General features: G+C 53.2%; 3 protein-coding genes across 12 annotated transcripts; 2 read left to right on the plus strand and 1 right to left on the minus strand.

Annotated features, from left to right (window-relative positions):
* Window positions 1–464: 464 nt before the first annotated feature.
* NEURL4 (neuralized E3 ubiquitin protein ligase 4) lies at window positions 465–13372 on the plus strand. 8 transcript variants are annotated; one of them, XM_081270176.1, is made up of 30 exons: window positions 465–798; window positions 1619–2063; window positions 2302–2367; window positions 2490–2518; window positions 2666–2788; window positions 2949–3060; window positions 3152–3240; window positions 4375–4447; window positions 4575–4839; window positions 5095–5276; window positions 6518–6603; window positions 6727–6885; window positions 6976–7193; window positions 7275–7351; window positions 7440–7518; window positions 8119–8294; window positions 8381–8512; window positions 8839–8984; window positions 9055–9279; window positions 9378–9476; window positions 9568–9729; window positions 9894–10058; window positions 10671–10829; window positions 11174–11353; window positions 11466–11553; window positions 11654–11761; window positions 11873–12017; window positions 12172–12284; window positions 12379–12544; window positions 13119–13372. In XM_081270176.1, the coding sequence occupies exons 1-30, from the start codon at window positions 517–519 to the stop codon at window positions 13321–13323; spliced, it is 4554 nt and encodes a 1517-aa protein (XP_081126302.1). In that variant the 5' UTR covers window positions 465–516; the 3' UTR covers window positions 13324–13372. The 8 variants fall into 8 exon arrangements, with proteins under 8 accessions (XP_081126302.1, XP_081126298.1, XP_081126300.1 ...); XM_081270172.1 differs by having other exon boundaries at window positions 2490–2788; XM_081270177.1 differs by lacking the exon at window positions 2302–2367 and having other exon boundaries at window positions 466–798.
* Window positions 13373–13936: 564 nt separating this feature from the next.
* GPS2 (G protein pathway suppressor 2) lies at window positions 13937–17163 on the plus strand. Of its 2 annotated transcripts, XM_081270181.1 has the most exons (11): window positions 13937–14082; window positions 14291–14453; window positions 14742–14851; window positions 14933–15045; window positions 15169–15248; window positions 15329–15411; window positions 15607–15760; window positions 15858–15947; window positions 16035–16114; window positions 16199–16294; window positions 16455–17163. In XM_081270181.1, the coding sequence occupies exons 2-11, from the start codon at window positions 14360–14362 to the stop codon at window positions 16536–16538; spliced, it is 984 nt and encodes a 327-aa protein (XP_081126307.1). In that variant the 5' UTR covers window positions 13937–14082; window positions 14291–14359; the 3' UTR covers window positions 16539–17163. The 2 variants fall into 2 exon arrangements, with proteins under 2 accessions (XP_081126307.1, XP_081126308.1); XM_081270182.1 differs by lacking the exon at window positions 16199–16294.
* Window positions 16808–21608, minus strand: EIF5A (eukaryotic translation initiation factor 5A). Of its 2 annotated transcripts, none has more exons than XM_081270183.1 (6): window positions 21409–21608; window positions 19371–19556; window positions 18092–18196; window positions 17774–17905; window positions 17613–17686; window positions 16808–17440 (listed from the first exon to the last, which is right to left on the minus strand). In XM_081270183.1, the coding sequence occupies exons 2-5, from the start codon at window positions 19533–19535 to the stop codon at window positions 17624–17626; spliced, it is 465 nt and encodes a 154-aa protein (XP_081126309.1). In that variant the 5' UTR covers window positions 19536–19556; window positions 21409–21608; the 3' UTR covers window positions 16808–17440; window positions 17613–17623. The 2 variants fall into 2 exon arrangements, with proteins under 2 accessions (XP_081126309.1, XP_081126310.1); XM_081270184.1 differs by lacking the exon at window positions 21409–21608 and adding an exon at window positions 21045–21190.
* Between the last annotated feature and the right edge of the window lie 23 nt (window positions 21609–21631).

The following is a 21631-nucleotide window of genomic DNA, read 5'->3' on the forward strand; positions in this document are numbered from 1 at the left end:
ATCTCAAAGGTGTGGAGGGCAGAGACTTTCATTTATAAAACTACAGTTTCTCTGTGCCCCCTGGTCACCCGGTTTATAGCTCTTTAAAGCGTGTAGCGCGTAGAGCACTCTCACCCCTTGCCGTAAAGCGAATAGTTCAATATATCGCTTCCCCTGGCGAGGGCGGGGTTGTCAGTTCTGCTGTCGCAAGCGCGTCTGGCGCCATAAACCTTCGGTCGTAAAGATGCTTGTGGCGGATTTTTCTTCTTTCCACTGTCGCAAAAGCTCCCTGTCTTCATCCCTTTCTGAGCCACTCCGTCATCTCACCGTGCCGTAAAGCGAGCCTCCCGACCCCGTCGTCCTTCTGTTCCCCGTGTGGTAGTCATTAGTTCCCAGTCCAGGATGCTTCATTGCCTGATAGTGCCGTAAAGCATATCTGGTCCCAGCCCCCGGTCGTATTCCCTCAGGGTGTCTGTCCTTCGCGGTTGCCACGGTGCCGCCAAGCGCGGCTGTCGCGCGGCCCGGGTGTCAGCGGCGATGGCGGCGGGGTCGGGTGGGAGTGGGGGCTCTGGGGGAGGCCCGGGGCCAGGACCCGGCGGGGGTGGGGGCCCCTGCGGGAGCGGCCCAGGACCGGGGTCCAGCGGGGGTCTCGGCAGCGGCGGGGAGCTGCACCCGCGCACAGGGCGCTTGGTGAGCCTCTCGGCCTGTGGGCGTACAGCGCGGCGGCAGCAGCCGGGCCAGGAGTTTAACCACGGGCTGGTGTTGAGCCGGGAACCCTTGCGCGATGGACGCGTCTTCACCGTCCGCATCGATCGCAAGGTGCAGAGCTGGGACCACGGAACCGACATGTGGAGGTGGTGGGAGGGGAACAGGGGAAGATGGGGTAGGACAGCCAGAAAGCCCACATAACTGGGTACCGAGAGGGAACTGACAGATTGTAGGACACTAAGAGATGGGCAGGAGGAGAGCATGAAGCAGATGCGTTCAGTCTGGAGGAGACAAGGTGAGAGCTTGAGTTTCCTTAAAACTCAGAAGCAAGGAGAGGGACACCCGCTCACCTACTAGAATGGCTGGGGAACAGGTCTCCCGGCCCAATATCTTGGTAGGTGGACGATGGAGAGATGTCAGATATGTGATGAGAGGAGGGAGGAATACCAAGAAAAGAACAAACCACTGAAGGACAGTGGTTTCTCAGGTAGGGCCAGAAAGGTGTGTGATTTACTTTTCTTACAGAGAATTTGGGAGGAGAGTGAATCTGGGTGGAGCCTGATCCTAGAAGAGAATCAGACCAGGAAGAAGAGAGTGATATACAAGAGCAAAAGGCTTGGGCATAGGAAGCATGTGGTGGTTGAAGAGCCATAGAGACCCAGAGAAGTTAGAGGAGGTAGAAAGCTGGAACCAGAGAATTTAACCTGCTTAGTGTTTACCATACTAAGCACCTGAGTACAGGGCAGAGTTGCTAGGAGAGAACAGGCCCAAATAATTAGAGGCAGGGTCCATACTTATAGGTCTTCATCTCTGGATTAGTGCCTCAGAGGTGCTGAGAGGGGAGCAGAGTGACCTGTAGAATGGGTTTTCCTAGAGGTGGGAGACGCAGTGATGGCCCATCCTAAATCTCTCTATACCACCCCCATCATAGGTCAACTCTTGGAGCGGCTCCATTGAAATTGGAGTGACATCGTTGGACCCCAGTGTGCTGGATTTCCCAAGCAGTGCTACGGGGCTGAAGGGGGGCTCGTGGGTAGTGTCAGGCTGCTCGGTGCTGAGGGATGGGCGCTCTGTGCTGGAAGAGTATGGCCAGGACTTGGACCAGCTTGGCGAAGGGGACCGTGTGGGTGTGGAGCGCACCGTTGCTGGAGAGCTGCGGCTCTGGGTGAATGGGCGGGATTGTGGTGTGGCTGCCACAGGCCTGCCTGCCCGTGTATGGGCTGTTGTGGACCTTTACGGCAAGTGCACCCAGATCACCGTATTACCCCCTGAGCCAGGCTTCAGCCCCCCTACTCCCATCCCTACACCTCCCCTGGAGCCTTTGGCCCCCCCTGAAGATTCTGCCTTGATGGAACAGGGGACCTCTGGGGATGAAGGTGAGAGAATACAGGGCCATGGTGGAGGGGTGAGGCAGTGGGTGTGGTTACAGGGTGGGGCAAATGCAGTAGTGATCGAGGCTGGGTGTGGGCAGAACCTTTCAGACCCTGAGTCTGTTACTGGGGAGATCAGGGGCTAGAGGAGAGGTCTCCTGGATATGGGCCCTGAAGCAAGGGCTTTATGGCAAGTGCACCCAGATCACTGTGTTATTCCCCTCCCATCCTACCTGGTCCCCAGCCTTCATGGTGTCCCCAGCGCAGGCCCGACCGGAGACGTTTCCTAACAGCCTTGAGTCGCATAATGGTGAGGGCTTTGGGGAGGCTCTGGGAAGGGGAACGGGCAATGAGGGAGGGGCCTCAGGAGTGGGGTAGGGAGAGAGAGAGTATAGAGCTTCATTTTGGCCCTTCTCCATCCTCCTGATGTAGACTTTGCCAGCATGGAGCTCTCTGAGGTGGTGAGCAACGCCATCCTGTCTGCCTACAATGGGGGGCTCCTGAATGTGAACCTGAGCTCCCCACCCTCAGGGGATGGGCTGGGATCTAGTGGTGCTGCCACCTCGCCTATCCTTACTTCGAATGACGCTCTGCTCTTTCATGAGAAGTGTGGGACCCTCATCAAACTCAGCAACAATAATAAGACAGCTGAGCGCCGGAGGCCCCTGGATGAATTTAACAACGGGGTCGTCATGACAAACCGACCACTTCGGGACAATGAGATGTTTGAGGTGTGCAAGATCCTGGTTTGGCTGGTGCCTCACCCTCTGGGAGCTAAAGATGGGGCTCAACCCTTGATGCCAAGAGGGTGGAGTCTTGGGAAGAACCAAGGGGTTCCCTTCTCTGCACTTAACTTCTCTGCTCTTTCTGTTTATCATCACTCAATCCCAGATCCGGATAGACAAGCTTGTAGATAAGTGGTCAGGCTCTATTGAGATTGGTGTCACCACTCACAACCCCAACAGCCTGGAGTACCCAGCCACCATGACCAACCTCCAGTCAGGTACCAGCCCTGGGCAGCATGGGATACACAGGCCTGGGGTTACTGAGGTGAAGGAAACCCATATCCTAACCAGGTATCCATTTTTGCTCAGGCACCATCATGATGAGCGGCTGTGGGATCCTAACCAATGGCAAGGGCACCCGCCGGGAGTACTGTGAATTTAGTCTGGATGAGCTGCAGGTGAGGATGGGGCACAGTGTTTTGGGTGATTCCAAGGGAAGGTCTGGGTACTTTGTGACGCTGCTTGAGTACCACATAAAGGTCTTTTCTGTGGCCTAGAGCAAATCCCTTTGTGTTTATATGAGGTCCCTTCTGAAAAGGCAGGGTTGCCCAATAGGCTCTAAAATGAGCCTAGTGGTAGCATTTTTTTTTTCCTTTTTCTTTTTCCTTTTTTTTTTTTTTTTTGCAGCGTGCGGATCAAACCCAGGGTTTTACAGATGCTAGGCAAGCATTCTACCACTGAGCTACATCCGAAGCCCCTGTAGCAGTTATTATGTATAGGGAAATTTTAAAGTTGCTTTAGTTAGCATTTTTCCTGCTATTGCGGCTGTGACCAGAAGACCTGACAACAATTTTAGAGGAGGAAGTTTATTTGGGAGCTCACAGTTTCAGATTCCATAGATGGCCCACTCCATTGCTCTAGGCCAGAAGGGAGGCAGAATATCATAGTGGAAGAGTGGCAGAGGAAAGCAATTAGGAACATGGCAATAGGAAGCAGAGAGAGAGACTAAGCTCAGCTCACAAAATATATACCCCAAAGGCATGCCCCCAATTACCCATCTTCTCCAGCTATACCCTACCTGCCTGAAGCAGTACTCATTAATCTCTATCAGGGGATTAATACACTACGGTTTTCATAACTATCATTTCACCTCTAAACTTCCTTTTTTTAAAATATATTTTTAGTTATAGATGGACAAAATACTTTTATTTATTTTTATGTGGTGCTGAGGATCGAACCCAGTGCCTCATATGTGCAAGGCATGCGTTCTACCACTGAGCCACAGCCCTCTAAACTTTCTTTTACTGTCTTATACATGACTTTTGAGGGGACAATTAATATTAAACCATAACAGAAGTTGATGTTTGTAAAATGGTTTAACTCTGTTCTTGACTTATATTGAGCATTCAGGAAATGTTGAAATTGCCATGTTTGGAAAACAGGAACCCAAGACCTGCCCTGCCTGTCCTCTAGGGTACTGAGACTCATGTGAATATCTTTGGAAACTGATTCCTGTGGAAAAGCGAGATGAGAAGGCCCCAGGATTCTCTGTAGCTAGGTTCCATTCTGAGTTATTTTTCTGCTTTTAATAGGAGGGTGACCACATTGGCCTCACAAGGAAGTCCAATTCTGCTCTACACTTCTTCATTAATGGCATCGATCAGGGTAAGGGGATGCTCAGAGTAGGCTTCTGGCCCAGGACTACCATGGGGTCCAGACCTCATTCTTCTGCCTCTCTGGTGCTTGCTTTTCTTGTGTTTGATTCTTCTGCCCTTATTTTCCTCTGCCACAGGTGTGGCTACCCCATTGACACCCCCAGTGGTGTATGGTGTGGTGGACTTGTATGGGATGGCTGTGAAAGTCACCATTGTTCATAACAACAACCACTCTGATCGACTCCGCCGGAACAATGCCATTCTGCGGGCGCTATCTCCTGAGGGTGCTCTCCGACGTGCTGCTCCTGCTGCCCAGGCAGAACCTGAGCGCCTGCTTTTCCACCCCAATTGTGGGCAGAAGGCAGCCATTACCCACGAGGGACGCACTGCCCTGAGGCCCCAGTATGGCCCATGGGTGGGGAGAAGCCTGAAGAAGAGGCTCTAATGGAATTGGGGGTGGGGGGTGGGATGGTGATGGGGGAAGCAGAAGGAATCTTGTCTGGGAAGTCCTAGACAGAAAGGTGGGAAGCCTCCCAGATCGTGAGGTCTGGTTGGTTGGCTTGGGGCAGTGGATGATGGGTAGGTGTGACTGGGCTAAGCCTTGGCATATTCAAGGGTAGGTACTAGAATCTGAACTTCTCTTTGCTGTGTTCTCAGTGCCACTGATGACTTCAATCATGGAGTGGTGCTCAGCAGTAGAGCCCTACGGGATGGAGAGGTATTCCAGGTGCGCATCGACAAGATGGTGGACAAATGGGCTGGCTCCATTGAGATTGGTGTGACTACTCACAACCCTGCCTACCTCCAGTTGCCCTCCACCATGACCAACTTGCGCTCTGGTGAGTTCCCAAGAAGGGCAAAACTGCTAGGATAAGGTCCTAGAGAATAAGTTGTTCCTGCAGCTCTGACCCTTGTTCTCCAGCCGCTTTCTTCCTTATCACACGTATGATGATTTGTCCAGTGGCTGGGGAGTGCCACAAAGGCAGGGTCTACCACGCGGCCTGCGCAGTGGTTTCATTAATGAGGTTCTAGGCATTAATGCCGCAGTCTTGGCTGGGCACAGAGCCACCACACAGCTTTGTAGATTCAAACAGCAATTCTTTATTCCCGAACTCACACCGGCCTCCACACACGTTCTGGGGCAATCCCAGTTCTGCTGCCACCCAATTCACCTACTCCACGAGGCTTACTTCCCAAAATGCTCTCTGAATCTCATGAGAACTCAATGGGAGCTCAGGCAGCAGGAACGCCCTAATTCCAGCAGCAATAATCCTCAACATCGAACTTCCCTAAAATCCAAGGTCTTAAACTGGGAACGCCCTTAACCCAAGGACCGGGATACTTCCTCAAACCTGATCAGCTCTAAACCGGGATCCGCCTTGGTCTTTGAGCAAGGTCACCTTACATGCAATGTCAACAGCGAAATCATTAACATGGGGTACGCTAGCAAGGAAATTTTGATGCGTCATTTCTACTTGGTAATGGCCCTCAGCACATTAAGTTAGTTAGAAGAGATCGAAATAAAACACACAAACCAGTACCTTATTTTACATTGCTAGGTCCGAGACGGCTCGCCTCCCTGGTTCCCGCCTCTAGCCGCCCAGCAGGGCAGCGAGGATTACTCTGGGCTAGCAGGAGAGAGAGAGAGCGAACACGCCGGGGAGTAGCCTTTTATTTGGGGGACAAGAGATTCAGGGGAGAATTCCATCCAATGAAGGTTGAGGGGGGGCTGCACTCCAAGGTCAGGGTCAGTGATTGGGTCTCCAGGGTCAGTGGTCACGCACACCCCCACACGGATGGGCTCTCTCATCAGGAAAGGGTCGGGATAGCTCCGACACAGCCAGAGCGCCTCAGGCCCTTAACGGGAGTCACCCAATCACGTGTCAGAATGGCTCCCCACAGCAGGGCCTGTCGTTACCTTTGGAAACTGCAGTTCTTCTTGTCCACTGAGAAGAAAGCCAAATCTCAAAGGAAAGCCACAATGTGCTTTTAGTTTAGAGGAGTCTCATGGAGGATGCTTTGTAAAGGAAAGGAGCCCTGCCTTGCCCCTCATGTACTCTGCCATTCCTTTTCTTTGTAGGGACCTGGATGATGACTGGGAATGGGGTGATGCACAACGGGACAACCATCCTGGATGAATATGGGCACAACCTGGACCGCCTCAAGGTGGGAGAGTGGGTACATTGCCTGGGCGCAGCAGAAAGGGAGCCAGCAAGGTGGGGTGGATGCAGAACCATCCCAGGCCGGAACTCTGCCTGACTCCTCACTCCAGCCCCAACTTCTTCCAAGGCAGGGGACACGGTGGGTGTGGTGCGGCGAGAAGATGGGACTCTCCACTTCTTTGTCAACGGAATGACTCAGGGTCCTGCTGCCTGGAATGTACCCCCAGGCGTCTATGCTGTCGTCGATCTCTATGGCCAGGCAGCTCAGGCCACCATTGTGGATGACGTAGGTGAGGGCCCAGCTGGGCTAGGGCAGGAGGTGAGGGTGGCCATAGGAGGCCTTAGCAAGCCTTAGAGACATCTGGAAACCTAACAGGTGATGTCCATTCCTGCAGAGGTGCCTCCAGTCCCTGAGCCACTCCCTGAGGGAAACAACCAGGTATCTCCAAGCTCCCCATCCTCAGGGGCTGGAGGTTCTGACCTACGCTTCCACCAGCTGCATGGAAGTAATGCCGTCATTACTAATGGAGGTCGTACTGCACTTCGGCACAACTGCCGCAGCGAGTTCAATGATGCCATTGTCATTTCCAACCGGTCAGTCCCTGAACTTTTATATTCCCACTATCCTTCTGCTTCCCTAAGTAGGACCTCAATGACTGCCACTTTCCCTGGCAGGGCCCTTCGGGATGGAGAGCTGTTTGAAATTGTCATTCAGAAGATGGTGGACCGCTGGTCAGGCTCCATTGAAGCTGGTGAGAGGGGTTATCTATGTGTGGGTTAGGGCATGTGGATGCCTGTATCCTGGAGAGTTAGATTTGACCTCTCCCTGCTTCTTCCCAGGAGTTACTGCTATTCGACCCGAAGACCTTGAATTCCCCAACACCATGACAGACATTGACTATGATACATGGATGCTGAGGTTGGGTTGCCTTCTCTTGGGACCAGTTTGGTGGGGCTCAGTGGAGCTGGCTAGGTTCAGGGAAATCATGGTTTGGGCCTATAATGGTTACCAACAATGGCAGACTTAGGGGATATGACTGCCTCTTCTGTTAAATTTTGGGAATCCCTCTCCAGTCTTCAGGGGCTCCATCCTCCTTCCTTTTAGGGGAGTCTTTGCTTTTCCTTGGGGAGATCTCAGGGCAAGGAGGACAGAATTATATGTTGGGCCAAGATCAAGACATGTTCCTCCCCCACATCCAAGGCACTGGAGAGCTCTTTATTTTTTTTTTTTTTGTTACTGAGGATTGAACCCATGGGCACTTAACCACTGAGCCACATCCCCAGCCCTTTTTTATATTTCATTTAGAGATAGGGTCTCTGATAAGTTGTTTAGAGCCTCACTACATTGCTGTGGCTGGCTTTGAACTTGCAATTCTGCCTCACCCTCCTGAGCAGCTGGGATTACAGGCATGTGCCACTGCTCCTGGCTGACTGGAGGGCTCTGACATGCAGAAACTGAGGAGGAGGCCATGTGGGGATGAAGCAAGGAAGTTGACCCACCCCTTCTGCTGTTCCACAGTGGTACAGCCATCATGCAAGATGGTAACACAATGCGCAACAACTATGGGTGTGACCTGGATGCCCTGGGCACAGGTGCACGCATTGGCATGATGCGAACTGCCAAGGGTGATCTGCACTACTTCATCAATGGCCAGGACCAAGGCGCTGCCTGCTCAGGATTGCCTCCGGGTAAAGGTGACTACTCTGTGGCTTCTGGCCAGCCACCCTCAGCTCAGGCTGCCTGAGCTCTCAGGTTTCTGACACCCTCCTTTCCTATGCAGAGGTGTATGCAGTAGTAGATCTCTATGGCCAATGTGTCCAAGTGTCTATCACCAATGCCACTGGCCCCATGGACAACAGCCTGGCGACCAGCAACACTGCCACTGAGAAGTCATTCCCCTTACACTCTCCAGGTACCTACTGTGAGCCTAAAGGATCCTGTTCAAGGATGCTACAGGATATGGGAGGGAACAGCCCCATAGAATAAGCAGTTAGGAGGGTTGGGGAGTATACCTGGAACATAGAACCTGGACACTTCCATGCCACCCAGGGGCTGCATACCATGCCTTAGCCATTCCAGGTTTGGAAATGATTCTTGTGGTAAAAAGACGAGTCAGGAGGTTCTGAGGAGTAATGATGGAGGGAGCCTTATTGTCTACTTGCTGTTTCATCTTAAAAGTTTTACTCTCTATACTATTTGAACTTGCTGTCCTAATCTTACTCCTTTCTCTATCCATAGTGGCTGGTGTGGCTCACCGATTTCATAGTACTTGTGGCAAGAATGTCACTCTAGAGGAGGATGGCACAAGGGCAGTGCGTGCCACTGGCTATGCTCACGGCCTTGTCTTCAGCACCAAGGAGCTCAAGGCGGAGGAAGTTTTTGAGGTGGGCTGTGGAGATGGGTGGGGTGCTACTGGCCCATCATCACAGCCAACTGATGTTTTGTTTCTCATAGGTAAAAGTGGAAGAGCTAGATGAGAAATGGGCAGGTTCCCTCCGATTGGGACTGACCACACTGGCACCAGGGGAAATGGGACCTGGAGCAGGCAGTGGCCCAGGGCTGCCTCCTTCCCTGCCAGAGCTCCGGACTAAGACCACCTGGATGGTCTCTAGCTGTGAAGTGAGGCGTGATGGGCAGCTCCAGAGGATGAACTATGGCCGGAATCTAGAGAGACTTGGGGTGAAGCACCTGACTCTGGAGCAGCTGGTGAGGGGTGGGGAATGGAGTGTGAGAGAGAGGTGGGCTGAGCATTTGTCTTTTTCCCACGTTGGACCTAGGTGGGTAGCCGTGTAGGCATTCGTCGAGGAGCAGATGACACAATGCACATCCTGGTAGATGGAGAGGATATGGGGCCTGCAGCCACTGGCATTGCCAAGGTACACCTAATAGCTTCCTTGGGTCCTGAGAGTGGGCTGTGGGGTGGAAGCTTTGTGCTGATCTCTGATTTTCTGAGTCTTATATTTCTAGAACGTGTGGGCTGTATTGGATCTATATGGGCCAGTACGCAGTGTGTCCATTGTCAGTTCCACAAGGCTGGAGGAGCCAGAAGGCACCCAACCTCCTTCCCCCAGCTCAGACACCGGCAGTGAAGGCGAGGAGGATGACGAGGGCGAGGATCATGGCCTGGGCGTAAGAGGCTATAGCAGGGGCTGCTGGCCAGTTAATGGCCATTGGACACCAGATTCTCCAATTGCAGGGCAGAGGCTCACACTTGAGCTCTGTGTGTGCTCCGGTGGGGTGGATCAGGCCTGCCATTGGCCCCTCATGCAGCATTGTCTCTTCTTCCACACCAGGGCCAGAATCAAGTTGGTATTATGCCTGCAGCCTTTGAGTTCCTGGAGAACCATGGGAAGAATATCCTCTTGTCCAATGGAAACCGTACAGCTACACGGGTGGCCAGCTATAATCAGGGCATCGTTGTCATCAGCCAGCCCCTGGTGCCCCAGCTGCTAGTCCAGGTGTGCCCTGCTTCCATGTTCCCAGCTCCTCTTGCTCCAGCCATGAACAACCCTCCAGGAAAGGGCCTATCTGCTGCAAACCAAAAGATATGTCAAAAGTTAGCCAGGTCAATGAAGCCCTTAGTAGCAAGAATCCTTATAGAGGTGATAGTAAGACCAAGGCTTAAAGAGGGGAGAGTGGGGGGTTGAGATTGTGGCTCAGCAGTAGAGTGCTCGCCTAGCACGGGTGGGCGGGACCCAGGTTCGATCCTCAGCACCACATAAAAATAAAGGCATTGTGACCATCTACACCTAAAAGTAAATAAATTAATATTAAAAAAAAAAAAGAGGGGAGGGAGGGGGACTGGGGTTGTAGCTCAGTGGTTGAGGGCTTGCCTGGCATGCGTGAGGATGCCAATAAAGATATTGTGTCCATCTACAACTAAAAAAAATATTTAAAAAATATGACTTTATAGTTTCTGGTCTCTCCAAGAATCAGAAAGGACAGTGGCCCAGGCCACTCTTTGGGAAGTATATTCCCTTCCTGGCTGGGGTGAGATCCTTGTTCTGCAGTGTAGGTAGGTGGCCTCTGCCCAGAAGGCTGTGATTGTGGAGTAGTTCCTTCTCCTGTAGGTGCGGATAGACTTCCTGAACCGACAGTGGACATCCTCCCTTGTCCTGGGAGTCATCACCTGCCCACCTGAGAGGCTCAACTTCCCTGCTTCTGCCTGTGCCCTCAAACGGGCAGCCTGGCTACTGCGGGGCCGTGGTGTCTTCCACAATGGTCTCAAGGTGAGTGAGGGAGAAGAGAGAGAGCGTCAGGTCTCTTAAGTAGGGAGGAGTTGGACAAAAGGAAGAAGTAGAACTCATAGTCCTGGTTGTAGGATAGCAGATTCGAAGAGGGTGGAAGTTGGTGGGGGGCAGGGGCAAGGGTATGAGTGTCCTTATCTGGTCAGTCTCAGCCCTACTGCTTCCTCCTACACAGTTGACAGTATTACAGTTATTGAAGTGGGGGTAGAGCCTAGGCAGTGAGCAAGGTTGGAGACAAAGCCCAGGGACAGAAAACTGAAAGCAGAGTGAAAGGTAGGATGTCTGCTGGTGATGGAAGTCTGAAGACAGTAGGTCTCTCCTCCCAGATCTGTGAGAAGTTTGGGCCAAATCTGGACACGTGTCCTGAAGGCACCATCCTGGGACTGCGGCTAGACAGCTCTGGAGGACTGCATCTCCATGTCAATGGGGTGGACCATGGGGTAGCTGTGCCAGATGTGCCCCAGCCTTGTCATGCACTTGTGGACCTCTATGGGCAGTGTGAGCAGGTTAGTGGCAATGGGGGAGGCAGTGCCTGGGAGACTGGGAAGTTTGAGGTACATAAATCAGCAGCCCTTGGGGGTTGAGAAAGCTTTTGCTGACCACCCCTTTCCTCTACAGGTGACAATTGTGAGCCCTGAACCAGGGGCTGCCAGTGGAAAGAGTGCTGGAACCCAAGGGGACATGGAAAAAGCAGACATGGTGGATGGTGTGCCAACCTGATGGGACCAAGATCCTACACCCCCACCTGCCCCATTCCAATCCTTCTAGCCCAGCTTCTGTGACCTCTGCCCCCTCTATTCCCTCAGGTATTAAAGAGAGCGTGTGCTGGGGTCCACAGCCTGCTGCTAGCCCTCTAAAGAGTTGCGAGTATCATGCCCTTTGCTCCCGCTTCCAAGAACTGCTGCTGCTTCCTGGTAAGTCCCTGCCCCCCCAGAATTTGCCTCATTTCTATGGCCAGCTGGAGGGCAGCAGCAGGACCCAGGGTGGGAACCTTAGCACCAAGCTGGACACTCACTGTCCCACAGAGGATTATTTCATACCTCCGCCGAAACGGAGCCTGTGCTACTGTGAGTCTTGTCGGAAGCTTCGAGGAGATGAGACCCACAGGCGCCGAGGGGAGCCTCCCCGGGAATACGCCCTGCCCTTTGGCTGGTGCAGGTTCAACCTCAGGTATGTATGAGCCAAAGCCATACATGTTCCCTATTGCTTTTTACCCTCATAAGAGAGTCCCAGCGGGTGCATGTAAAAACTGGTAGAACTTCCTGAGTAGGGAATGACCTTGGGAAGCCAGTGACCTTTGTCCTGTCTGCTTTTGTTCTCTTAGAGTGAATCCCCATCTGGAAGCTGGGACACTAACCAAGAAGTGGCACATGGCATATCATGGGAGCAATGTGGCAGCTGTACGGAGAGTGCTGGACCGAGGGGAGCTGGGAGCAGGTACTGTAGAGCAAGCAGGGACAGGGAAGCCCTAGCTTGGGGTCCCTGGGAGGAATCACAAGGGCCATCCTGACCCACCCAGCTCTCCTTGCAGGTACTGCCTCCATCCTGAGTTGCCGGCCCTTGAAGGGAGAACCTGGGGTGGGGTTTGAGGAGCCTGGTGAGAACTGTGCACCTCCCCGGGAGGAGCAGCCCCCTCCAGTGCTGCTTTCCCCCTCCCTTCAATATGCTGGGGCTGAGACCCTAGCCTCCAAAGTGCAGTGAGTACACAAGATGGGGGGTGGCTCTGGGGTTTTCAACCTAGACGGGGTCCTAGAACCTCTTGGATCCTCATGATTTGTCTCCCATCTCATACCCTGGCTTGTTAGTTGCTCCTCCACCTGAGCCCTTTCTTCACTCATTCATTGAAGATAACACTTACCACATGCTATCTGAGTGAAGGAGAAAGGAACCTTACTCTGTTGTAACTTACCTTCTCTAGAATGTTTATACATAATGAGTCTTTAGGGTTTTTAGGGGTGAAAAGTAGTATGGAAACAAAAGGAGAGTGGAGTGAAGCAGATGAGCATTGCACTTGGAGTGGGAATATTAAATAGGATGTCAGGATAGGCGTTCATTAAAAGGTGAGGTTTGAGCAAAGCTATGAGGAGGGCAGGGAAGGAGATTGCTAAGCAGTCTTTGGGAGGAAAAGCATTGCAAGTAGAAAACTGCTGGAATTTAGCACTTAGTGATGAGAATACTTCCAAGGAACAGCAGGCCTGTGTGGTGAGCAGTTAGCAAGGTGGAATGGTGAGGGGGCCAAAGGCCTCACTCTTGGCTTCTACTTTTTGACAGATTCCGGGATCCCAAATCCCAGCGGACGCACCGGGCTCAGGTGGCATTCCAGGTGTGTGTGCGTCCTGGCTCCTACACCCCTGGCCCCCCTTCTGCTGCCCTCAGAGAACCTCCTGACCCTCACTTCAGCCCAGCAGAACTTGAGTGGGTCACTAAGGAGAAGGGGGCCACACTCCTCTATGCGCTGCTGGTGCGGGTGGAATGAAGGGTGAGACACCACTACTACAAGCACAGTTGGGCCTTGGCCCTGGACTCTAAAAGAGTGATGACTGCCATCACCTCATTCCAGTGACTCACGGCATGCACAGGTGCTGTCCTAGCAGACGCAGGACAGATTCAGAAAGGAAGTGGAGCACCTCTCCATGTCCAGGGGTCCAGCACAGCTTCCTCTAACGAGAGGGAGCTCGTGGGGAGCCCATTCCAGGCCCTGGGTCCTTCCTTCATGCACTGATTTGGGGAACACGACTCCCTGTTACTCCCCTCCCCAACATCACTTAATTTATTTCCGTTTTTGTTTCTGGTTACTGTGAATCCCAGAGGAGTCTCTTCCTGAGCCCACACGAAGCTGCTTTTTCCGGGGCCATCGGGCGGGAGTGGGGAAGGGCGGGCGGGGGAAGCCGCGGGCCCTCTGTACAGTTGTTACGGACTGATTTCTAAGGAGCCAATAAATACGGTCTCAGAGCATCCGCCTCAGCCTCTGTCTCGCGCGCCCCCAAGATCCCGCGGTCCCATGGCCGCCCGATGAAATGAAGGGCTGCTGGCACGCAGCCGGAGCCTGCCCAGACCCCAGCTGCCACAACGGAGTTTGGACTCGCGGGCATCCGTCCCCGCGCGCTTCCGCATTTCCTTTCTGTCCAACCCGCAAGGCCGGTCGCCGCCTTGACTCCGGAAGGATTCGTTCGGGCCGCCGGATGTGACGCTAAGGCCAAGGCGCGCCAGAGGCCGCGGAGAGAGCATCTAGAAGGTGGGTAGGTAGGGGTCGATGCCCCGGGGATTCGAGGGAGGGGCGGGGGCACCGAACCATGGACCCTGTGCCGCCAGCATGCGCTGGGGCTGTGACCCGGCGGAGCTGCGTGCCCCCGAAACACGTGACCCGGTCCGAGAGCTGACCGCACCGACAGGCTTCCGCCTCGTCCCGGCTCAGTTTCCACTAAGTTCCTGCCTCCCTGCAGGCACCGTCTGAGGTCTGGCAGTCAGTGACAGAGCAGGGCGCCCGCGGTCCGAGCGCCCCCGACAGCACCATGCCCGCGCTCCTGGAACGTCCCAAGCTTTCCAACGCCATGGCCAGGGCGCTGCACCGGCACATCATGATGGAGCGGGAGCGCAAGCGGCAGGGTGAGCTGGGGCCAGAGCGATAGATCATACGCATGGCTAAGGTGTCTCAGCTGCCCCAGGACTACTCCCACCCACGGGCTGAGCAGTGCGCCCGCAGGCGAAGCTAGAGGGAGGGAGGGAACAGCCCCCCATTAGTGTGGGAGTAGAGGCCTGGTCCAAGTTCCAGAAGCCAGAGATGGGTAGGACCTTGGAGAGCTACTGCCAAGTACACAAGTGGTGGGATAATGGCGGGATAAGTAAAACATTAGTTTCACCACCCTGCCACTTCATTTTGGCTGATTTTTCTAGAGGAGGAAGAGGTGGACAAGATGATGGAACAGAAGATGAAGGAAGAACAGGAGAGAAGAAAGAAAAAGGAGATGGAAGAGAGAATGTCACTAGAGGAGACCAAGGAACAAGTAAGCTGTCCCTGATTGCTCCAAGCTCTGGCTTTTCCCCTTGGTTCTCCCTGTCTTACCTCCTTTCCCCTTCCCTTCCAGATTCTCAAGTTGCAGGAAAAGCTTTTGGCCCTACAGGAAGAGAAGCACCAACTTTTTTTGCAGCTCAAGAAAGTTTTACATGAAGAAGAAAAACGGAGGCGAAAGGAGCAGAGGTGGGATCAGAGAGCTAAAAGTAAAATTGGGATAAGGTGGATTGGGTAACAAAAGAATCAATGTTTAATGGCAAAAAGGGGGTAACTGCCCTTGGTTTTCACCTATCCTTCCTTTCACTCCAGTGACCTGACCACTTTGACATCAGCTGCATACCAGCAGAGCCTGACTGTTCACACCGGAACTCACCTCCTCAGCATGCAGGGTAAAGACTAAAGAAACCATTTGACAGAAAGTGGCTCCTCTTGGAGGTTGAGGCATCACAAAATCCCTCTCCCTTTCTAGGGAGCCCTGGAGGACATAATCGCCCAGGCACCCTCATGGCAGCTGACAGAGCTAAACAGATGTTTGGACCCCAAGTACTCACGGTGAGAAAAATGGATTTGAGCGTATAGCTCTATTTCTTCTCTTTACTGCTTCATCCCAGGCATCCTGGTCACCAGTGTTCAAGTCACAAACATAACCAAGCACTTATTGTAAGGGCAAGTAGGGCAACGATGTATACAGAAGTCCTTGAATTTGTTTTTAAGGACTTTACAATCAGTTCTCACCTTCCTCCTTAGACCCGGCACTATGTGGGCTCAGCAGCTGCCTTCCCAGGAACTCCAGAGCATGGGCAATTCCAAGGCAGCCCAGGTGGTGCTTATGGGACTGCTCAGCCCCCACCTCACTATGGACCCACACAGCCAGCCTATAGTCCTAGTCAGCAGCTCAGAGGTGAGTAATGGGAAGAGTGGGATGACTTTCCTGAAAGCCCACAGGTAAGGGTAGAGCAAAAGTAAATTCTAACGGGCATGCCTCCTCCCTTCCTCAGCGCCTTCAGCGTTTCCTGCAGTGCAGTACCTATCTCAGCCACAGCCACAGCCCTATGCCGTGCATGGCCACTTTCAGCCCACCCAAACAGGTGATAATATCCTAGGCAGGAACCCCTAGCTCCACAGGTCCCACCTGCCTCATTCTCTTCTTTCACATACCTCTCTTCCCCACCTAGGGTTCCTCCAGCCTGGTGGTGCCCTATCCTTGCAAAAGCAGATGGAGCATGCTAACCAGCAGACTGGCTTCTCTGACTCAGTAAGTAAAAGGCCTTGGGAGGTTGGAGGAAGGGCTAGGCTAAGGGGAGCCCCAGTATGCTTCAGGTAACTTTGTCCTCTGCAGTCCTCCCTGCGCCCCATGCACCCCCAGGCTCTGCATCCAGCCCCTGGACTCCTTGCCTCCCCCCAGCTCCCTGTGCAGATGCAACCAGCAGGAAAGGTAAGGATGGTAACCAATATCCCAACGCTACCAAGCAAACAGGATAGGTGGCTTACACTTTTTGGTTGTCCCTTCCTCCTTCAGTGTGTGTATCAGCAGGGGTGTTAAGTGGAAGGGAGGGTATATTCACTGACAAGACCCTCCTTTCATCACCATCCAGTCAGGCTTTGCCACTACCAGCCAACCTGGCCCTCGGCTCCCCTTCATCCAACACAGCCAGAACCCGCGATTCTACCACAAGTGACCATCAAATTTATGCCTTCAACCCCATCCCTCCATCCCCCATGGGTGAGGGTCTTTCTTCCCTTTATGTCCCAGGCCAATAAAATCTACCTGCCACTGCCCCTGGCTGCTGCTGTTTGTGTCACTTCCCACCCAGCTGTCTGGAATATGCCTAGGCTGCTTGGAGGGTGGGGGGGATGGCTGGTAGATTTCACAAGTCTATTCTGCCTTCCAATTATTTCCAGTCAACAAATACCCATTTAATTCAAATAAGCAGCTGACTTGGGGGGCTTCATATTAAACTTGTAGTTTTATTCAGGTTTGATTTTAACAAATGTGTCGGGGAGAGAGCCCGCAGGAAAGGGTAAAGCCCATAGGGGCAGGGCCCTCCCAGATGCCTGAGGAGGGGGCAGGTCCCCTCCCCTCTACTCCTCTTCCCTCCCCACATGAAGGGACTTGGGGAGAGATACAGGCAGGGGAGGGGGCTGGTCCCTGTTCTGTAGGGTTGGTGCTTGAATTAAAGGGCTATGGGGGAATAGGAGACCAGACCAAGGACAAGTGGGGGGTAAGGACACAAGGACCATTTGCCAGAATCCACAGCTTTCTGATTCCAAATTGAATTAAAAAAAAAAAAAAAAAAAACTAAACCACAAGCAGTACCCATCCTTTCTCCCCCACCAGGACTGTAGTGCAAGGGGAGAAAAGGAAGGCAGCTTCACCAAGGCCATGGCTCCCTTGCTCCTGGCCAAGGGAGCTAGGTGAAGGGCAGGGGCTCCCCGACAGATTGAGGGGGTGGGGAAAACCAAAATAAAACGTCAAATAAATTGTGTAGGAGTCGTCCAGCCAAGGGTCCAGCCACAGCAGGACCTGGCTGGGGGAGGGGCCTCTGCAGGCTTGAGGATCACTGCTGCCACCACTGCCACCCTGAGTAAGAGAGAAATCAAGTTAAGACAGAATAATTAATACCTTCAACAAGGGTGGAGAGAACAGGACCAGGATGGACAGAAAGCAAGCCTGGCATGATTAAAAGATCAGAAATAAATTTGATGAGAACAAAATACGTAAAGGGGGACAGTGAGGGCTTTGTCACTCTCACCTGGGAGCCAGTTATTTTGCCATGGCCTTGATTGCAACAGCTGCCTCCTCTGTCATGGCAGACAGCACCGTGATCTGGAGAAGAAAAAAGGATAGTTAGGAGATACCTGAAGTTGGAGAAACAGCAAAGCTGAGTATACAAGGGAGAAGAGAACAGCATACCAGGATCTCTTCTCCACAGTCGTACTTCTGCTCAATCTCCTTGCCGAGGTCGCCCTCGGGCAGACGAAGGTCCTCTCGCACCTCCCCACTGTCCTGGAGCAGTGATAGGTACCCATCCTGGATGCCAATCAGCTGGGGGCAAACAGAGAAGGAAGTTGAAGACAGGCCCAGGTAGGCTGAGGATAAAGGGTCTGATGAACAATTTGGAACAAGAGCAAAATATCAAATACCCTCTCCCTCCTCTCCCACAACTTCTGGTCAATCTGTATTTTGCACCCGTGAACCACTAACCCATCCTCATCCTGTACACCTACATACCTGGAAGTCATTCCTTTTGATGTTGGGAACATCCATATTATGAGTTGACGGGCAGATATCTTCATATTTCTTCCCAGTAAAGATGTCAATACCAACCAGGTGGACCTGTGTATATGCATCACAAAGAGAAACCCAACCAACTCTAGGACGGAGGAGATAAAGGCTCATGTAGTTACTAGCTGATGAAGGAAGTTAGTCTACCTTGTCAGGGCAAAGACAAGCAAAGTAGGAAATGAACCAAGAAATACTAAAGCCAAAAACAAAAAACAAATTCTGAGGCTAAAAGACCACCACAGGTCAAGGTGGTAGAGCAGGTGTAGGGAAGTCCATTACCTTATCAAAAAACACTGACAGAGAATGCTAGGAGCCTAGGGGTATAGAAGGAATCCTTGGCAAAAGTTTGGAAGAGTTTCTGGACACCCATGTAAGGGGCTGAGAATTTTGAGAATAAGGTAGAAGGGGGAAAAAGTCTGTTAAAAGAATTGGGGAAAACAAACTTCAAGATCAAAAAGAACTACGTAGTTAGGGAGTAAGAAAACTAGAGAAAGAGCTACGCATTAGGAGGACCAATGTCAAGTCAATAAAACCACAAGAAATTCAACGAGAATGAATCAGGTTTAACTTCTGTGGAAAAAGAAAAACTCTGAGGTGACAAGGGAAGCACTAGTGAGAACACTAAGACCAGAGAAAACAGGGAGGCTCAAGGAATTCAAGGAGTGGGCACGGGCAGGTAGAGATAAATGGAGACTGCATCAGAATTCCAAAGGGAAAGGTAGAATTGCAGAAAGAAGCAGTTTGAAAAGCAGAAGTTTGAAAATTCAAGCACACTGGAGCCTTTCAAGGGAATGCTACAGTCTGTGTTAGGACCAGAGAAATTCACCAAGCATAGTGATGTAAACAGTACCTAACAAAGGCCCAAGGAAGAAACAAAAAAAGTGAATGCCAAGACCAAGGAAGAAACAGCTGAACAGCCAGAGCATAAAGGACTGAAGAAAAGTCAAAGGACCATGAAGAAATGTCAAGAGACTGGCACAAAGATGGAGAAAAAGGACTACCAGACAATGATGGGGGTACAAAAGGAGGCTGAAGGCTGGGAGCAGGTGTAGTCTGAATGGGTATAAGGGCGGAGTGCTAAACAAAAGGACTAAGACAACAAACAAAACAAAACAAAAACCCACACACAACTAAAGACAGGCAGGGGTCAGGACTGAAGGCAGCTTGCTGCCAGAAGCCCTATGTATATATGAGGTGTGGGGAAGGCAACATGTGAAAGTCTAACCTTGGCATGGCCATGCTTGCCAGTCTTCGAAGTAGACATCTCGACGATCTTACAAGGCCGGCCTTTGAGCACCACAAAGCCATTCTTACGTAATGCTGAGCACTGCATTGGGAAGGTGGCTGAGGCCCCTGCATCTCCTGTCTCGAAGTCCAAATCATCTGCCATTTTAAGAGGCTTCGATTCCAACTAAAGCCAAGAAGAGAACTGGGGTCAGGAAAGATAGAAGTTAACAGGACCTCTAATCTATTCCATTTCTCTCTGGAAACACTGCTGTTTTCCCCAACCCCTTATTCCACTACCCACCTATAATAAAAGTCAAAGTTCTTGGACTAACTACTGACTGGGGTCAAATACACTGGAGAACTGGTGTGTGTAAGTAACGGTGGAATAGCTGGATCCTCCCCCAAATTAACGTTCAAGTGGTACTTGGGAAAGGAAAGGTCCAGGGACTTAAGATGCCAAATCTGAGATGAGGAAAGTCCTACTTCCTGGGGTGGGGAGGACTCAGGTGTTACTTGCCACTGAAACCAACCACCCCTCTTCCCCACACTTAGCCAGAGCTATAATTAGGTGAGCAGCTATGAGCCAGCAAAAGGGTGGGGCTAATGTGTGTAGGGGGGGAGGGTGGAAACCGGAGGACAAGGCCCCACCCGGCTGTTACACCCCCCCACCCCTATCCACACACAAGCCAGTCACTGGTACAGGAAACCACAAGGCCTCTTTGGGGGATTCCCGCCTCTCCAACATGCACTTGCAGTCAAGGGGGTGAAAGTAGTTTCCTAAACCATCCCCCTGCCAAACACCTCGATCTCGGTTCCCAAAGGGAACCCAGCCTCTCCTCGAAGGCCCGCCCACTTTTCCCAGGATGCATCGGTGCTGTCGACTTTTTAGGCCCGTCCTGTGCAGTCAGAAAGTGAGAGAGTAGGGGGTGGTAAATGACAATAAAATGAAAGCAAAGGGTTGGTAGTAGTGAGTAGTAAAAATCACCCTAGGCTGAGAATTAGGAACTCTAAAACCAAGTTACTCCCAAAACTAGACACGAGGAAGACCACTAGTGACAAAGTGAAGACAGCATATCATGGTGGGGAACTCATCTGTCCCGGACTTTAAGGCGCTGTCGGCACGTGCCTAGAGAGGAGGGGAACTCATGTCCAATCACTCAAGTTTCCCAATTTCTCCGGCCTCGCAGTTCTAAGAGTGCCACTTACACCTGGCTGACCGCCTCACTTCACGTGAAGACTGGGAGAAAAGCTCCAGGCGCCCATGAGGCTGAGGAACGCTAACATATGCCTGCAGCTGGCCCTCCGGGGTGATCGAAAACTAGTCCTTAAGGTTCTCCCACTATCCAAAATTCCAGGTTCCCTCTGACGCCCGGGAAGACGAGCTCTCCCTGCGCCGGGGGTTGCCGGCTCCCGCCCACCATGTGGCCGCCCGGGGCTTCCGGTGGCCGGGACCTGGGGGGAGGGGTCCCCGCGCTGCCATGCGGACCCGGTCCACGTTCGGCCATGCGGCCTCCGACCCCGAGGGCAACTTGCCATGGGGGGCACTTCCGGTGCCGCGAGTGCCCCCCTCCCCAAACGCTGCGCCAGGCCGGCGACTCGCTGCCTCCCCTCCCCCCGCCAGCCGCCAACCCCCCCTTCACATGCGCTCTCACGGAATAGCCCCCTCCCCCACCTCACGTGGCCGCGCGGTGCCCGGTCCTCAACGACCCTGGGACCCTTGCCCCGACGGGGCTGATCTGGCCCCCGGCCCTCTCCCCGGAGCAGCCGCCTGGCGGCCTCTCCCGCGTGGCGGCCTCGCGGCTCGCCGTCCCCCGCCCTGCGTCGCTCCAACGTCACCCGGCCGGCCCCAACCGTCACCCCGCGCGCCAACCGGGCCGCGCGCCCGCGCCTCTCCATACCTCGCGCCGCTTCCCGACCAAACCCATGCGGTGGTGGCCGCCGCTCCCTTCTGCCCCCTCCCCGACCCCCGTATAGTTCCATCTCTCCTTCCCTGCTCAAGCAGAGGTTCCGCGCAGGCGCGTCCTGCCCGCTCTCACCTCGCGCGAACGCACTGACTCGACCCCGTCCGCTCGCCGCGAGCCCAACCGCTGCCTCCGAGCCCGCTACCGCCGCCGCCGCCGCCGCCTCTACCGCCGCCGCCGCTGCTGCACACGGGTCTTAGTACGCAGGCGCCGACTCCCCACTGACCAACCAAGCAGCCCTATGACAGCCGCGCAAGCGTGCTCTCCGGCTCCTCCGCCCTCCACCCCCGCACTGCGC

This window comes from Spermophilus citellus (genome assembly GCF_964194105.1).
Source record: "Spermophilus citellus genome assembly, chromosome: 17".
Classification (NCBI taxonomy): domain Eukaryota; kingdom Metazoa; phylum Chordata; class Mammalia; order Rodentia; family Sciuridae; genus Spermophilus; species Spermophilus citellus.

Excerpts from the sequence above, each read along its gene's own strand:
- EIF5A (XM_081270183.1), bottom strand. The coding sequence starts at position 19,535 with ATGGCAGATGATTTGGACTTCGAGACAGGAGATGCAGGGGCCTCAGCC. Across the intron at positions 17,906-18,091 it reads TCAAAAGGAATGACTTCCAG|CTGATTGGCATCCAGGATGG; the intron begins GTATGTAGGTGT and ends GTTTGCCCCCAG. Across the intron at positions 17,687-17,773 it reads ACTGTGGAGAAGAGATCCTG|ATCACGGTGCTGTCTGCCAT; the intron begins GTATGCTGTTCT and ends TTTCTTCTCCAG.
- GPS2 (XM_081270181.1), top strand. The coding sequence starts at position 14,360 with ATGCCCGCGCTCCTGGAACGTCCCAAGCTTTCCAACGCCATGGCCAGG. Across the intron at positions 14,852-14,932 it reads TAGAGGAGACCAAGGAACAA|ATTCTCAAGTTGCAGGAAAA; the intron begins GTAAGCTGTCCC and ends CTTCCCTTCCAG. Across the intron at positions 15,249-15,328 it reads TCACCTCCTCAGCATGCAGG|GGAGCCCTGGAGGACATAAT; the intron begins GTAAAGACTAAA and ends CTCCCTTTCTAG.
- NEURL4 (XM_081270172.1), top strand. The coding sequence starts at position 517 with ATGGCGGCGGGGTCGGGTGGGAGTGGGGGCTCTGGGGGAGGCCCGGGG. Across the intron at positions 12,285-12,378 it reads CCGAGGGGAGCTGGGAGCAG|GTACTGCCTCCATCCTGAGT; the intron begins GTACTGTAGAGC and ends CTCTCCTTGCAG. Across the intron at positions 12,545-13,118 it reads ACCCTAGCCTCCAAAGTGCA|ATTCCGGGATCCCAAATCCC; the intron begins GTGAGTACACAA and ends ACTTTTTGACAG.